This window comes from Monodon monoceros, unplaced genomic scaffold, assembly GCF_005190385.1.
Source record: "Monodon monoceros isolate NGI ecotype Baffin Bay Population unplaced genomic scaffold, NGI_Narwhal_1 Super_Scaffold_12, whole genome shotgun sequence".
Taxonomy (NCBI): domain Eukaryota; kingdom Metazoa; phylum Chordata; class Mammalia; order Artiodactyla; family Monodontidae; genus Monodon; species Monodon monoceros.
In genome coordinates, this window is record NW_021703768.1 from 1,436,381 (window position 1) to 1,454,129 (window position 17,749).

Consider the following 17,749-nt stretch of genomic DNA (forward strand, 5'->3'; position numbering starts at 1 on the left):
CTGACCACTTTCATCATGAATGGGTATTGGATTTTGTCAAATGCTTTTTCTGCGTCTATTGATATGGTCATATGACTTTTCTTCTTGAGCCCGTTAATGTGATGGATTACACTGATTTTTTTCAAGTATTGAACCAGCTATGCATACCTGGAGTAAATCCCACTTGGCTGTGGTGTAGACTTCTTTTTATACATTGTTGGACTCAATTTGCTGATACTTTGTTGGGGATTTTTTCATCCGTGTTCATGAGGGATAACTGGTCTATAGTTTCCTTGTATTGTCTTTGCTGGTTCTGGTATTAAGATAATGCTGTCCTCATAGAATGAGTTAGGGTGTATTCCCTCTGTTTCTGCTTCTGTCTTATGGAAAAGATTGTAGAGAATTGGTATAATTTCTTCCTTAAATTCACCAATGAACCCATCTGGACCTGCTGCTTTAGGAGGCTATCAATTATTGATTCAAGTCTGTAATAAATACCAGTCTGTTCAGATTATCCATTTTTCCTGGTGTCGGTTTTGGTAGATTGTGTCTTTCCAGGAACCATTCCATTTCATCTAGGTTACCACATTTGCGGGCATAGAGTGTCAAAGTGTTCCTCTGTTATCTTCTTGTTGTCCACAGAACAGTTCCTGCTGTGCTCCTTCTTTTAATTCTGATATTAGTAATTTGCGCCGTTTTTTCCTTAGGTAACCTGGTGGCATAGAGGTTTTTCCATTTTGTTGATCTTTTTAAAGAACTAGCTTTTGGATTGGTTGATTTTTTTTTTCCCGTTTTCAGTTTCATTGATTTTTGCCCTAATTTTTATTATTTCTTTTCTTCCTCCTGCTTTGGATTTAATTTGTTATTTTCTTAGTTTCCTAAGCTAGAAGCTTAGATTATTGATTTCGGAGCTTACTTCATTCTAATATATACATTCAGTGTTACAAATTTCCTTCTACGCATTGCTTTCACTGCATCCCACAAATTTTGATAAGATGTATTTTCTTTTTAATTTAGTTCAAAATATTTTTATTTTGAAATATTTTAGTTCAAAATACTTCTGAGATTTCTTTGACTCGTGTTATTTGGAAATATGTTGTTTAATCTCCAAGTTTTTTGAGATTTCCCAGTTATCTTTCTGTTATTTATTTTATTACTAGTTTAATTCCACTGTGTCCTGAGAACAAATATCATATGATTTGTTTTCTTTTAAATATGTAAAAGTGTGTTTTAGGGCCCAGAATGACTCTGTCTTGGTGAATGTTCCATGTGAGCTTGGGGGGAATGTGTATCCTGTTGTTTGGATGAGGTAGATGTCACTACATCCAGGTGATGGGTGGTGCTGAGTTCAGCTATGTCCTTAGTGACTTTCTGACTGCTGGATCTACCCCTTTCTGAAGGAGAGGTGTTGAAGTGGATCCATCCATTTCTCCTTGAGTTCTATCAGTTTTTGCACCACGTAGTCTGATGCTGTCTTATTAGGCGCAGACATGTCAGGGGCTGTTATGTCTTCTTGGAGAACCGGCCAGTCGTCCTCACGTCATGCCCCTCTTTATCCCAGATCACTCTCCCTGCTCCGAAGTCAGCTCTGTCTGGAAGTAGTGTAGCTACTTCTGCTTTCTTTTGATTGGTGTCAGCATGGTCTATTTTTCTCTATCCATTTACTTTTAATCTATGTGTCTTTATATTTAAAGTGGGTTTCTTTAGGTAACATGTAGTTGGGCCTTTTATTTTGATCCACGCTGACAACCTCTGCCTTTTACTTGGTACATTTAGACCATTGATGTTTAAAGTGGTTATTGATACAGTTGGATTAATAGCTGCATGTTCGCTGTTTCTACTTGTCGCCCTTGTTCCTGTTTTTGTCTTCTGATCGCTTCCTTCCTTTTGTGATTTTAAATGATCATTTTATGATTCCATTTTCTTTCCTTAGCATGTCAGTTATGTTTTCACTTTTAGTGGCTGCTCTGGAGTGCACAGGACAGGCAGACCTCGCTTTTCGTGCTTTGCTTTATCGTGCTTTGCGGATATCGTGTTTTTACAGGCTGCGGGTTGTGGCCACCCCGCGTCAGGCAAATCTGTTGGTGCTGTTCTTCCAGTGGTATTCGCTCACTTCATGTCTCTGTGTCGCACTTTGGTAATTCCTGCAATATTTCGCTCTTTTCCATCTCTTTATACTGTGGTGCTCTGTGAGCAGTGATCTCTGATGTTGCTGCTATGACTTGTGCAGGCTCAGATGATGGTGAGCATTTTTTAGCAAGAAAACATTTTTTAATTAAGGTATGTACATTGTTTGTTAACATAATGCTATTGCTCACTTAATAGACTACAGTACAGTGGAAACATAACTTTTAGATGCACTGGGAAACCAAGAAAATGGTGTGACTTGTTTTATTGCAGTATTTGCTTTATTGTGGTGGTCTGGAGCTGAACCCTCAATATCTCCAAGGTCTGCCTATGTACATTTACAAGTACTCCAAGACCACTTTCAGACACTATACCACTTCACAGGTCGTGCAAGTACCTTATAATAACAAAATATTCCTAATTCCTCCCTCCTGTCCCTTGTATCATTGCTGTCATTCATTTCATTTATACCCAAACTATAACCCTGCGTGTAATACCTGAACATAACGTATTGAGTACATTGTTGCTATTATCTCAAACAAACTGTTGCCTGTTAGATTGTAAGAAAAATAGAAGTTTTTATTCTGCCTTCACTTATTCCTTCTCTGATTTGAGTTTCTGACCTGTGTCATTCTCTCTCTCTCTAAAGAACTTCTTTTAATGTTTCTTACCAGGCAGGTCTACTGGCAACAAATTCCCTCAGTTTTTGTTTATCTGAGAAAGTCTTTATTTCTCCTTCACTTTTGAAGGATAATTTTGCAGGGTACAGATTCTAGGTTGGTAGTTTTTTTGTCTCCATACTAAGTCTTTCACTCTATTTTTGCTTGCATGGTTTTCCCCTCTGGCCTATTTCAAGATTTTTTTCTTTGTCTTAGGTTTTCTCCAGTAGAATATATTCCTCGCTGTAATTTTTTTGGCATTTACTCTGCCACTGTTCTCTGAGCTTCCTGGTTCTGTGATTTGGTGTCTGACATTAACTTAAGGAAATTTTAAGTCATCTTCAAATATTTTTTGGGTTCCCCTCCCTCTTCTCCTTCTGGTATTGTCAAATGTGTATGTTACACCTTTTGTAGTTGTCCCACGATTCTTGGGTATTCTGTTCTGGTTTTCTTTCAGTCTTCTTTAATCTTTGCTTTTCAGTTCTGGAGGTTTCTATTGATATATTCTCAAGTTGCGAGATCCTTTCCTCAGCCATGCCCAGTCTAGAGCTCATCAGAGGTGTTCTTTTCTGTTACAGTGTTTTTGACTCTAACGCTTCTGTTTGCTTCTTTCTTAGAATTTCCATCTCTCTGTTTACATTCCCATCCGTTCTTTCATGTTGTCTCTTTTTTCCATTAGATCTTTTAGCATTATTTCTCATAGTTGTTTTAAATCAGGGTCTGATTTCATCCGGCATTTCTGCCATATCTGAGTCTAGCTCTAATGCTTGCTCTTTTTCAGTGTTGTTTTGGCTATTTGAAGTCCCTTGAGATTCCAGACTCATTTTAGGATGGGTTTTTCTGTTTCTGCAAAAAACGTCATTGGGATTTTGATAGGATTGCACTGATTCTGTAGATTGCTTTGGGTAGTATTGACATTTTAACAGTGTTAAGTCTTCCAATCAGTGAACGCGGGGTGTGTTTCCATTTATTTATCTCGTCTTTAATTTCTTTCAGCAGTGCTTTGCAGTTTACCTGTCCTTGATTATCCGAAGACTAAGCTACCACAGGGTTTAGGTGATCTGGTGCAATGTTCTGTTATCCAGAGGTGACAGTGGATACCCAGAGAGGCTGCATGTGTCCACTGTCAGGTTTCTGTGGTCAGACCCCGAAGGAGAACCAAGTCCCCTTCTTTCTGCAGGGATCTGGAACACCTTCAGTATGAGAAAATAAGGAATATCATTCATTGATCTCTCAAAGTATGATAAGGTATCATAAAATCAATATTCATAGTATGTGATTGAGTTCTATTTTGAAGAGTGATTTCTTAAGCTGTCTTTGTTGGAAATGAGGTATGTACCTCTGTATGGAGGGACGTCCTATTCTAAAACCTCACATTTCAGTTGGTAGGGAAATGTTTTCACTTAATGTGAAAATAGAAAGTCGGAACACCACATCCTTGAACTTGCTTTTTTGTTGGTTTGTTTTTTGGCCGCGCTACGTGGCATGGGGGAATCTAGTTCCCTACTAGGGATCGAACCCTCGCCCCTGCATTGGGAGCAGGGAGTCTTCGCCACTGATCCCCAGGGGAGTCCTCCTTGAACTTTCTTGATCGCCCGTATGGCACTGTGGACGTGCTAGGAGATCCTAGCACAGGGGAGCTTCTTGGGACTTCTGTCCTTGAATGAATCCTGGTGTGGCGACCAGCTGTCCTGGCTGAGCCGCTCCAGCTTCACTGTGGTAGAGACACCAGCTCCTCCTCCTCGGAGACCTTGTGGCCGTGCTCGCGGTATAGGCGTCTCCCTCCCGGGGTCTGTACGGCTGGAGTGCTCTGTGGGCTGCAGCACAGCACTGGGTTTGCTTTTCTTTGCAGACTGCATCACTCCGGAGCCAAGTGCGCTGCCCCCTCGGCCAAGAAGTGCTTGTCATGGACGCGGGTGATGAGGCGGCCCTGAACCTCATTGCCGAGTGTGGGTGGGGCTTGAGCAGCCCTCCTGGGAGCACGAGTTCCAGCCAGCAGGAGCAAGAGGCCAGCTTCCAGCGCTCCAAGGTAGGCTGCTGCTCCAGGGAGAGGGCCAGCGCTTGCAGCCTTTCTGGGAGGTTGATGCCTTCTTAGAGAACTTACCTTTAAATGCAGAATCTTCATGAAATCTTGTGCACTTGTAAATATCAGTAATTTGGATCATGGAATTACAAAAGGAGAAGTCAGTGTATTTGAGGTGGATGTAGTCATGTTGCAGGGCTGTTTATATCAGGTCCCTCCTCAGATCAGTTACAGGGATAGGGAAGAAGTGAGATGTCTAAGCAGACAGGGAGGAAGCGTCCTGTGCCGGAGGGAGGGAGTCCCTGCCGGCCACGAGGGGACTCCCGGCTCCAGCTGCACGTTGGTGAGGACGTGCACGTGAACTTCATGCCCTTTGCGGGGGCTCTTCCGCCAGGACGTGTGTGTGAGCTTCAGCTCCATTGCTGCTGCTTCTGAGTTGTGGGTTCCTGAGAGCTTTCCATGAAGACGCAGCGGGCTGGGGCTTCCCTGCTGCAGGACCACCTCTGCCTTGGCGTCCCCGCCAGCTCCTGGGACTGTCAGTCTCTCTAACGCTGGCTCCCGTCCTGGGTGTATGGTGGTATCTCTTGTTGGTTTTAATTAGCATCTCCTGAAAACAAGTCACCACAGCCTCTCCATGGGCTCACATCTTCTGTGGCGTTTCTGTTCCTGTCTGTTCCCCTCCCCTTTTCTTTTCTTGGTGTTGAGGCATAAGACTTCTTCATGGTGTTTGAACACAAGCCCTTTCTCAGGTATAGTACTGCAAGTTTTTGCCCACCCTGTGGCTTGCCTGTTGTTTTCTAAGCAGTGCTGCCGAGAGCAGTGTTATTTCAGTGAAATCCAGTTCTTCGTGTTTCCCTTCGTGGTCGTGCTTTTTGGTGTGCTGCCCCTGCTTGTGGAGGGTTCCTCCCACGGACCGGTCCACGTGATGGGGGTCAGTGCTTAGGTCTGAGAGCCGCTCTTTTGAGTGAATTTCGGGGTGTGGCGTGAGATAGTGGGTCAGGCTGCCCGCCTGTCCCCCCACGTATGTCCAGTTGTGCCAGTGCCATTTGTTGAGAAGACTGTCTTTCTCTTCATTTAATAACCTTGGTGCCCTTGTTAATTCAGTGCGCCGGAGTCTCTGGGTTCTGTTGACCATCGTGTCTGTCTTGATTCCTCGGCCGAACAGTTTCTCCTGAGTGCGGCTGGGTCACCCTCCCCTGGGGCGCTGTGGGCAGTGACCGCTGCAGGTTCCCAGTAGGGTGGGCTGGTGTGTGTTATCCACTCGGCCTTCTTTTCCCGTTCACCCCACGGAAGGAGTATACTTGACAGATACGGTACACTGTTGGGAGCCTGAAATAAAGCTTTTAAAATGTTGTTTAATGCAGCAGAGCCACGGCATCTATTGAGTCCTGAGTCAGCACAGCAGCAGGAAGGGCCCGGGGAAGCGGAGGGGCAGCTCCAGCGGGGCTGGGCGGAGCCGAGGATGCAGGGCCGGCGCGTGGCGAGCCCCCCCGCCCCGCCCCGCGGCGCTTTGCCCCTCGTCCAGGTGGCCCCGGCCCCGCTGCTTGCCCTCGTTCCTCTTCATTGTGTGTGCGCGCGACTCCCTAAGGTGTGTTAGGAAAGAATCTTCTCTATGAATGGAAGTTGACACTTGTAGAACACCTGTGGTTTAGGTTCCTGGTCTGTGCGTACACACTCTGACTCACACACAGTTTCTTCCGGATACATACATGGGCCCAGTTATGACAGTGGCTACTGTTACAGTTTCAAAAATGAAAGACAAGGGAAATTAAATAAGTTAATTGAGAGTGTTGTTTGCACGAATATGGAAAAGGCGTCAGAAACCTCCCAGTGTGAGCGAAACTAGCCCCTGCCTGAGGCTTGTGCAGGTGAGCTCGTGGGGACTTTGGTGGGTCGTGATGGTGGCTGCCCAGTGCCCCGTGGCCACTGCAGAGCAGGCCGTGGCATCGAGGCACCAGCCGCATTTACTCCACCTCCTGAGACCTCACGTGTGTGTCCCTACACACGCATCTACACATGTATGTGTGCGTGGGGATGCGTGGATGCGTGTTCGGGTCCTGGATCCTGTCCGGCGCATGTGGCGTATCTTAGCGTCGTGTCTCAGACGCCTGTGAGCTGGAAGTGTTTCTGCGTCCTCCCATCGTCTACGTCCTGGAGGGTTTTGAAGCATTCAGACTGTGCTTCTGTGGGCCGGCCCCCAGTCCCAGTGTGGCTTGCTCTGCTGGCCCCTGGTGGCCAGGCTCAGCTGTGCTGTGTGGGTGTGGGCTTGTGTGGAGGCCCTGGGCTGGAGGTGGGGGACAGAAGAGCACAGGTCGCAGGTCAAAGTGAGGGAGTACAGTGCCGCATGGTGGGGGGAGGCCAGGTCCCCGGGCTGGGGGCAGGGGACGGCATGGAGTGGCCGGTGGGCATTTGAGTTGTGGGGGGCGGGCAGTGGGTCCGTCTGAGTGGATACGGCAGACCAGTCCCAGCAAAGGGCAGAGGTGGCCAGCTGGCGCTGGTTGGGTGGACTTGGTGATGTATGGTGATGGACAGGGAACTGCGGGGGAGGGCTGTCCCGGTGGTCTCTGGCTTGGGCCGCCAGATGACAGTGGTGTCCGTCTGCTCAGGTCACGAGCACTTGCCGGGGACGCCCTGGGTGTGGCTCTGTTCACGGAGCCCTGAGGGGAGGCCTGGCCAGAGGGCAGCCTTGTGGGGCAGATTTGAGCCTGGGTGCCTGCAGAGTCCACATGCAGGAGGGTCCAGGGCGGTCAGGCTGAGGGGCCTCAAGAGGAGAGCCTGCCCTGGGAGGAGGGCCCTGGGCTGTGGGGTGCCGGGCCCCGAGGTGCCCGGGAAGTGGCTCAGCGGCTGGGGAGGGAGGGTCTTAGATCCGACGCATCGACAGTGTCTCCGGTAGGAACAAGTTGTTAAATCTCCTGTAGCTTCCAGATCTTAAGGTGTTACCCACTTGACTCATCTTTGTTACATATAGTTCTGGTGAGAGGACATACAGTAATCAGTGGATCCGTTTGTTGAAGTTACTACTTCAGTTCTGTTACTCTTTGGTGGATTTTCCATATTTGCGTGTGCACGTGCATCCGTACACAGGCACACACACGCATGCATGTGCGCACAGCTGTTTAACTTGCAGTGCCGGCCCCTGAGCCCAGGGCGCCTGGTGGTGAGGGCTCTGCCCCCTTCTCTGTTGCAGACCCCACCGACCCCACCCTGGCTCAGCCCCTCCTTCTCAGAAGACAAGTTTATTGACGCAAAAGGGGTTAAATCCTTTGCCTGCTCGGAAAAGCACAGGAAGCGAAGGGTGCGTGGCGGGATGCTCCGGGCCCCTGCGAACCAGGAGTGTCTGAGCTGCTTGGAGGAGGGCCGGAGCTGGGGCCCTGTTCCCGCTCGGCGGCCTGGGGGCCCGAGCAGCAGAGGCCACACAGTGTGCGTGAGCTGAGCCAGGTGTGGAGGCCATGGGGCCGCCGTCCTCTGTCAGGCTGCGTCTTTCTTCCTCAGTGCTGACACGACCCCGAGGTGAGCGCAGCTTTTAGGTGAACTGCTCCGCGGCGCTGTCACCGCCCCGTTCTCTTAGAATCGCGCTCCCAGGCTGCTCGCCTCTCCCCGTGGTGCAAAGGGCCTTGAGGTGGAAGTGTCCTCCCGGGGGCGCTGGCTTACGCGGCCTCCTCGTCCCGCCGGCTGGAGCCACCCACGGCGCCCTCGGGAGCGGGGGTCCTGGGTGTGCATCCTTTGGCTCTCCGAAGACACATCCTCGTTTGGGAGTGCAAGTTCTCGCCCAGAGTCACCCAGAGCTGTTGTGGACGATGCTTTGTCACCCTTGTCACTGGCCCAATTGGAGATGGAGACATTCTCAAAGTTTGGGGCACGGGTGAAGACCACCCAGCAGACAGTGGGTGGCTTGCCCTCCGGGCTCGCGGGGCAGGGGGCTGGCCCTGCCACGTCACTCCCAGGCGGGTGCTGGGGGAGAGTGTCCCAGGAGAGAAGGGGCACAGGTGCCCTGACAGGGGCTGCGGCCCAGGGAGGCCGGGGGCTGGGACTGGAAGGGGGCGTCCCACGAGGTTGGTGAGGGGAGCGCCTGGCCCCCTGTGGTTGGTCCTGAGCTGGAGACATAGAATCAGGGACGCTGGGCCCGTCGTAGGTGGTGGGTGGCTTCCAGCCGCAGGCCGCGGGGCTGAGCTCTGCTTTCACGGCTCGTCTGGCCGCTGTCTGTTCGCCTCTTTAGTCTCTCACTGGATTGAGTGAAGGAAGGAAAATGAGGACTTGCTTGAGCTGGGAATGTGCTTGGGCCTTCCCTGTCCCCAGATGGGTGTCACCCCGGGCGGAGCCTCGCCTGACGGGCTGGCCCTTGCTGTGGGGTTGGGACTTTGCAGGAGGGGCGCTGCCTGCGGCGCCCCCTCCTCTGAGCACTCTGACCCTGTGGTGAGATCGTCCTCTTGGAGAGGGCACGACCCTTCTGCCGGGTGGAAGGCAGAAGCCTGACCGCGCTGGGCACCGCGGCTCCATCACCCACGCCTGCGGCTGACGTCCAGCGCAGCTCCCGGCGGAGGTATGTGTGCTGATGCCCACAGGTGCTCCCAGCCTCGGCTCTTTGGGGCCAGCGGCCGGCCTCAGTGTTCCCACGCCGACCGGCCCGCCCTTGGTGTGACCTCGGGTAGAGCAGTGTCCCCTCTGCGGGCGTGTGTTTCCCGGTGCTCCCGGGGCTCCCGTGGGTGCGCAGTGATGCCAGGAGTGAGGGCTGTCCCGGCTCAAGTGGCCCAGGCCGCTCCCACGCTCCCTTCAGGGTCTCGCTGGCTGTTCCAGACGGCCTCGAGGAGAAAAGCCCTTTATCTGTGTAACAGTGGGGAGCGCCGGGCTGTGAGGGGCGGCGGGGCTCGTCCCCAGCTCTGGCACTGCTGGCATTTACTCCCCAAATCCCCGGACCCAGGAATTGTTCCCTAGGCGCTCAGAAAGTGGGCAGGAGCCACCCTGCTTTCTGCAGTAATCCCTTAAAATTGGTAAAACAATTTCTAAACGGAAGACAAGACAGCGTTGCCGTGAATGCCAGTGACTGCGGTCCTGGCGTGGTTGGGCCCGGGGTGGAGCCTCGGCAGCCTTGTGCCTGCGCCGTCCCGGCCAGCCCTCCCTCTAGTCCCGCGTGGTCTGCGCTGCACTTAGGGCCTCCAGGGCTCCAGTGACCGTTCAGGCCGAGACTATTCTCCTCCCTCCCAGAATCGCTGGGGCTGGTTCAGGAGGGCCCAGGACAGCTGTCCCTGGGAACCGACCGGTCTCCTGACTGTTACACTAGGGTGACAGTTTCGCCGTTCCTCCCAGTGTGAGATGTTGTCCCCGCCCCACAGATGTGGACACACGTGCAGGGGTGGGGAGGTGGATCCCATGAGCCACGCCTGCAGGCTTGTGGTGTGTGAACCGCCATCGTGCTTGTAGGCGGTGGGATGGGGCATCAGCGTGGCGCACACACCTAGTGCTGCATCGTACCCACTGGTTTCAGGCAGGGAAAAAGCCACGCTCGTGGTTTGTTTCCGTGCAGGTGTGTCCCAATTTGCACTTGGCCGTGCCGCCTGGGAAGAAGGCCACCCTGGAGGTGGCTCTCCTTGACCTGGTGGGCAGGCACTGGAGTGGCTGCAGCCCCCTGCACAGCAGCGAGGTGTTCCTCGGCGAGCTGGCCCAGGGCTCTGCAGGCAGGTGCTTGCGCCCCACTGTGGGGCGCTGGTCCCCGTGTCTCGCTGGACCGCCTCACTGGCGTCACTGCCTCACTGTGCTGCGGGGAGCGTCCTGATGGTCCTCTTCACAGCGTCTGGGTTCTCGGGAGGTGGCAGACATGGAGGACTCCACGCGGCCTGTGGCTGTCGTTTCCCACCTGCTGACGCTCCAGGCTTCCTGGAGGTGTGTCATCAGCCAGTGGTGTTGGCATCGCTCTTCCTGGGTGTTTGCTTCTCCTTGCTCTGTTTTTATGTGGGGATTTGGAGAGACTAAAATGCTGCCGCTGTCTTCTCCGAATCCTCTGAGCATTTGACTGAATGCAGGGCCCTGGATTTGCTGACCTTTCGGTGGCAATGATTTGAGGCCCAGGAAGATGTGGCCCCTCCCCAGAGGGGACTTGGGTTTTCTTCTGCCTGGTGCCTGGGTACAGGGGCACACAGGGGACCCCACATCCAGAGTCGGGGTGTGAGACGGGGACATGCTGTGTCCCCAGGGCCACCTTCTCTTTCCCCACAGCCTGATTGTAGCCTCACGTGCCCCAGGGGGAGCAGGGACCTGCCAGCTCTCTCCTTCCAGCAGACCCCGAGCTGCCTGGATCTCCCAGCTTAGCTGCACCATAGGCTCCCGAGCCTTCCACTCAGTGTCTTGGCCCCTCAGCTTCACCTTCTGGAATCAGGGCGCCCTGAGAAGCTGGCGGCCCTGGATCCTGACCGCATAAACCTACACCCTGTCAGGGCTAGCAGCAGGACTGTCTGCTTTCCCAGTCGTGGAGCAGGGCCAGGCCTGGAGCAGCAGTCGGTGCTGTGTGAGAGCGTGTTCAGGCAGACCTCCTAACGGTGGCCTTTCCCTGAGGCCCCTTCTCTAGGTCTCTGAGACTGTTGCTCTTTGCCTGTTGGTCCTCATCCACGGCGGGGGATAAAGAGGCCTGATGAGGTCATTTCAATGGGGTACGTGCCCCTTTTCCAGTCTCCATGCCGGTCAGTGTTTTTGAGCCGTGTTATTCAAAATGCATTGAACATGTTTTGTTTACACTCATCCTTTCAACATAGATGTTGTAATAATGTTTGATTCTTCTAGCTCAGGCAAGACACATCTTGTCATCTGTCCAAGAGTTTACAGCCACTCAGGACAGTTCAATAACATGTGAGTGAAGAAATTAGCTCCCTGACTATGGAAAATAAGTCTTTGCAGAGTCGCCTTGCTGAGCTACGGCAGCAGTGTAGCGTGAAGATGAGTGAGGTGGTGTCAGAAGTCAGCGACACTCGGAAGGAGATGGTGAGTTAGTTCCGTTTGTTCACAGATGGAGCAAAATGTAGGGTTTTTTTGTTTTGTTTTTTGCGGTACGCGGGCCTCTCACTGCCGTGGCCTCTCCCGTTGCGGAGCACAGGCTCCGGACGCGCAGGCTCAGCGGCCATGGCCCACGGGCCCAGCCGCTCCGCGGCGTGTGGGATCTTCCCGGACCGGGGCACGAACCCGTGTCTCCTGCGTCGGCAGGTGGACTCTCAACCACTGCGCCACCAGGGAAGCCCCAAAATGTAGTTTTGACATCACAGAATGAGGGTAGCTTCTCAACGCTGCTTCCCCTTACAGCTGTTGGGCACAACACCGGGGCCCCTTCCTGCCCTTTGCAGGACGCGAACCCCCTCCCCCACCAGGCTCTCCTCACCCCCAGGGACTCCAGCTGCCCTTCAGGGACGCAGCGTGACTCTGTCACTCCAGGACCCCTCGTGACAGTGATTGCAGATGGCAGCATTGCCACTTGTCCCAGCTCTGCCTCTCCTGGGCAGCTGCGTTCTGTTCTGAGAGAGGCCGAGTGGGAGAGAAAAAGAGAGAGTGAGGCTGGGCTGGAGGTGGAGTTTCTGTGGCCCCAGTGTTCCCTGGCTCAGGCTCCCCAGAACACTGGTGAGAGAGGTTCCAGTTACCTGGCTGTCCTGTCTGCACTAGCCAGCTATGAGACCAAGGTGTCCTGCTGGACCTGTGGGAACTCTGCCACCAGGTGGCGCTGAAGGGCAGCCAGAGCCAGCACAGTGTGGGCCTGGCAGTGGAGCCCACTTCCTGGCTGAGGCTGCCCTCGTCTTTTGTAACCTCACCATGAGACCATCACTCATAAATGCCTACACTAAAAAGGAAAAACGATCTCAAAATCTCAAATAAACCAGCTAACTTTACAGCTAGAGGAACTAGGAAGAACACACTGAATCCAGAGAAAGCAGAAGGAAGGAAATAATAAAGATCATAGCAGAAAGAAATAAGAGAGTAGAAAAGCCACAGGAAAACAATGAACAAAACGGAGTTGGGTTTTGAAAATATACAAAACCAATAAACTCTTAGCTAGACTAAGAAAGAGAGGAGATTAAAAGTCAGAAATGAAAGAGGAGGCATTACAACGGATGCCTCAGAAATAAAAGGAGTCAAAGAATGGTTATATACAAGCACATTGGAGAACCTAGGAGAAATGGATAAATTCCTAGAAACATACAACCTACCAAGACTGTATCAAGAAGAAATAAAACCTAAGAGACCAATAACAAATGAGATGGAACAATAATCAACCTCTTAATAAAGGAAAGTCCAGGACCAGATGGCCTCATGGCTGAATTCTATCAAACATTCAAAGAAGAATTAATACTTATCCTTCTTAAACTTCCAAAAAAATAGAAGTAGAGGGAATACTTTAAAACTAATTTCATAAGGCCAGCATTGCCCAGATACCAAAGCCAAAGACACTGCAAGAAAAGAAAACCACAGGCTACTATCTGATGCACATAGATGTAAAAATCCTCAACAGAAGACTGGTATACCAAATTCAGCAACACATCACCACCAAGAGGGATTGTCCCCTGGAATGCCAGGTTGGTTCAACATACACAAATTAATACTCTACATTAACTCATGGAGAGATAAAGACCACACAGTCATCCCAAGTGATGGAGACAGAGCATCTGACAGAGTTCAACATCCATTCATGATAAGAAAAAAACTCAACAAAATAGGTGTAAAAGAAAATTTCCTCAACACAATGAAGGCCATCTGTGAGAAGCCCTTGGCTCACCTCATGATCAGTGGGGGAGACTGAATGCTTTTCCAGTATGAGACCAGGGTGTCCAGTCTGCAGCTTCTCTTCCACTGGAAGTACAGCTGACCCTTGAACACGTGGGTTTGAACTACATGGGTTCATTTATACGTGGATTTTTTAAATAGTAAATACTATAGTACTACACAATTGGAAGTTGGTTGAATCCACGGACACAGAACTGCAGATTTGGAGGGCTAACTATAAATTATATGCAGATTTTCAGCTGCAAGGAGAGTCGGCTCCCCAGCCCCCCGACCCCCCGTGGTTCAGGGATCAACTGTACTAGCAAGAGCAAGCAGGTGAGAAAAAGAAACAAAAGGCATCCAGATTGGAAAGGAAGGAGTAAAGTTACCTCTGTTTGTAGATGATGTGATCATTCATGTAGAAAACATTAAAGACTTCACAAAAGAAAAGCAGAACAAATAAATTCAGTGAAGTTGCAGGATACAAGGTCAGCACAACAAAAATCATTCTTATTTCTTTATACCAATGATTGTTCCCAAGCCATTCCATTTATAGCATCAAAAAGAATAAAATACTTAGGAATAAATTTAACCAAGAAGGCTAAAGATCTTAACACTGAAAACTATAAAACATTGATAAAAGAAGTTGAAGACGACAAATGAGCGGAAGGATATCCCATGTTCATGGGTGGAAGGTTGTTAGTGTTAAAATGTCCATACTGCCCAAAGACATCTACAGTCGCAGTGTAAGCCCTATAAAAATTCCAATGGCATTTTTCACAGAAATAGAAAAGACGATTCTAAAATTTGTATAATTATTTTTCTTTTAATTTGTATTCTTCTTTTTGTAGTTCCACAAAAGAGCCCAAATCACCAAAGTTCTTGAGAAAGAACAGAGTTTCAGGCATCACGCTTCCTGATTTAAAATTATATCACAAAGCTATAGTAATCATAACAGTATGGTGCTGGCACAGAAACAGACATAGATTACTGGAACAGAATAGAGAGCCCAAAAATAAACCCACACATATACGTCAACTAATTTTTGACAAGGGCACCAAGAATACACCACGGTGAAAGGATGATCTCTTCAGTAAATGGTGTTGGGAAAACTGGATGTTCACAGGCAAAAGAATGGACTTGGACTCTTATCTTACAGCACACACAAAATTCAACTCAGAGTGGATTAAAAATTTAAATATGAGACTTGAAACTAAAACTCCTAGAAGGGGCTTCCCTGGTGGTCCAGTGGTTAGGACTCCACGCTTCCACTGCAGGGGGCATGGGTTTGATCCCTGGTAGGGGAACTAAAATCCCGCATGCCGCGTAGTGCGGACAAAAAAAAAAAAAAACCTAGAAGAAAACAGGGGAAGAAAGCTCCTTGACATGGCCTTGGCAGTGATTTTTTGGATGTAACACCAAAAGCAAAGGCAACGAAAGCAAAAGTAAACTAGTGGGACTACCTCAAACTAAAGGTTTCTGCAGAGCAAAGGAAACCATCACCAAAATGAAAAGGTGGCCTATGGACTAGGAGAAAATATTTGCAAACCATTTATCCGATGAGGGGTTAATATACAACTCAATAGAAGAAAAAAACCCAACTAAAAAACGGGCAGAGGACCTAAAAAGAAGACATACAGATGGTCAACAGACATGTGAAAATGGTGCTCAGTATTACTAATCACCAGGGAAACGCAAATCAAAACCAGAGCGAGCTCACCTCACACCTGCAGAACGGCTGCCATCGAAAAGACAAGGTAACAAGTGGAGGGTGTGGAGAGAAGGGAACCCTCGTGCACTGTTGGCGGGAACGTACGTTGGTGCAGCCGCTGTGGAGAGCAGTATGGAGGGTCCTCAAAAAACCCACAGTAGAACTAGCACATGATCCAGCAATCCCACTGCTGCGTATTTATCCAAAGGAAGTGAAATCAGGATCTGGAAGAGATGCGTGTACTGCCATGTCCACTGCAGTATTAGTCGCAGTAACCGAGATGTGGAAGCAGCCTAAGTGCCCTTCAGTGGGTGAGTGGGTAAAGGAGACGTGGTGTATGTGTGCAGTGGGACATTATTCATCTTTAGAAAGAAGGGGATCCTGCCATAGACCTCGAGCTAAGTGAAATAAGTCAGACGTGGGAAGAAAACAAACTCCGTGATCTCCTATGTGGAGCCTAAGAGCTGAGCTCATAGAAGCAGAGCAGAGTGGTGGTCACCGGTGGTGGGGAGGTGGGGGGAGTGGGGAGATGCTGGCCCAGGGCACAGAGTGGCAGCTCTGTAGGCGACTAAGTCTAGGGCTCCAAAGCGTGCCTGGTGGTCACAGTGAATAAGACCGCATGGAATCTGGAAATCTGCTGAGAGACCAGATTTCCAGTGTTGTCATCACCCCAAAAATGGTTACTCTGTGAAGAGAAGATGTGTGTATTACCTCGACTGTGGCCATCACTATGTACACGCACATCAGACCATCGAAGGGGCACCTTAAACGTGTATAATTTTTACTTAAAGACCATCGTGCATTCAGCATGGTGAGGTTTTTGCCTCACGATCATTATGGTTCAGTTTAATTGTATGGAAACTATTTAAGTGTTCTTTCGTTTTAGTTTTATTTTTTTATTTTATAGCCAAAATAAGTAAATTTGACCCATATGGTATAGTTGTTCTTTTTGGTCAAGCTCGTATGTTAGGGTTGAATGTGGGGGCCGTGGAGTTAGGCTGCCCGGTGTGAATCTGGTCACCCCTGTGCCATGTGATGGGCCCACGCCTGTGCCCTGGTCCCTCGGGGGCCGCTGAGGTGACACCTGTGTGCTCAGTGGTGTTGGCGTTCCCAGCGCGTGGTCCTCCCGGTGTTGCTGTCCCGCGTGGGCGCACCTCCTGGCCGTTCTCTGCCTTGCCCTCCACGCGCTGCCGCCACCTGGCACCCTGCCTGCCATTGACCGCTGTTAGTCCCCTGAGCGTGTGATGCTTCCTCTCGTGCTTTTCCCCTTTGTACCTGCTCTCTCTCTCTCTCTCGCTCTGCTTTGACTGACACGAGCATAGCCACCAGCAGCTTTCTTCCATTAGTGTTGCTATGGTGTATCTTTCTTTTTCCGTCCTTTTAATTTATTGGGGTGCTTATATTTAAAGTGGGTTCCCTGTAGGCAGCGCACACTTGGGTCTTGCGTTTTTAATCTAACTAACAACCTCTCCCTTTTCTTTGCAGTAGACTTTTTTAAAAAATTCAATTGATTTAAACTAAAAAGCAGTAACGGTTCACCCCCTTCTCCCACCCCTAAGCTCTGCCTCTGGCAGGCACCAAGTTCTCTGTATCTGTGGGCTTCACTTCGTTTGTTTGTTTTAGATTCCACGTGTGACTGAGATCACATGGTATTCGTCTTTCTCGTTGTAACATACAGCGCATCTTCTTTATCCATTCATCATCTATTGATGGGCGCTGAGGTCGCTCCATAGCTTGGCTATTGTAAGTAATGCTGCTATGAACACGGGGGGTGCACATATCTTTTCAAATTAGTGTTTTTGTTTGCTTCAGATAAATACCCCGAAGTGGAATTGCTGGATCTGGTAGCTCTGATTTTAAATTTTTGAGGAACCTCCATACTGTTCTCCGTAGTGGCTGCACCAATTCACATTCCCACCAACGGCGCACGAGGGTTCCCTTTTCTGCACACCCTTGGCAACACTTGTTATTGCTTGTCCTTTTGATGAAGCCGTTCTGGCAGGTGTGGTGACACCTTGCTGTGGTTTGATCTGCATTTCCCTGATGACTAGCGATGCTGAGCATCTTTTTATGTGCCTGTTGGCATCTAGATGTCTTCTTTGAAAAAATGTCTGTTCAGGTCCTCTGCCCATGTTTAAATCAGATTGTTTTTTCACTGTTGTGTGAATTCTTTATATATTTTGGATAGTAACGCCTTATCAGACAAATGGTTTGCAAATATTTTCTCCCGATCCGTAGGCTGCCTTTTCATTTTGTTGATGGTTTCCTTTGCTGTGTAGAAGCTTTTTGGCTTCTGTCCCGTGGTTAAGAGGGTGGGCTGTAGGGATGGCAGCAGGTACTGAACCCCCTGTGTTAGGTTGTCTGTTGCTGCGTAACAAGTCACCCCCAGTCACACCTCAAACAGCACACGCTTACCCTGTGTGGTCTCTGTGGTCAGAGCCCAGGGTAGCTGAGCCGTGTGTCTTAGGGCCTCCTGAAGTCGCTGCCAGGCTGTCAGTCGGCGCTGGGGTCTCCTCT

The 17,749-nt window shown here is 50.0% G+C and overlaps 1 protein-coding gene across 1 annotated transcript in view; it reads left to right on the plus strand.

Annotated features, from left to right (window-relative positions):
- The window catches only part of CEP72 (centrosomal protein 72), a 40,393-nt gene that overhangs the window by 10,597 nt on the left and 12,047 nt on the right, over positions 1 to 17,749 (plus strand). Inside the window, 2 exon segments of the mRNA XM_029218610.1 lie at positions 4,618 to 4,661; positions 4,664 to 4,794. Of these exon segments, the coding sequence (XP_029074443.1) occupies positions 4,618 to 4,661; positions 4,664 to 4,794 (175 nt within the window).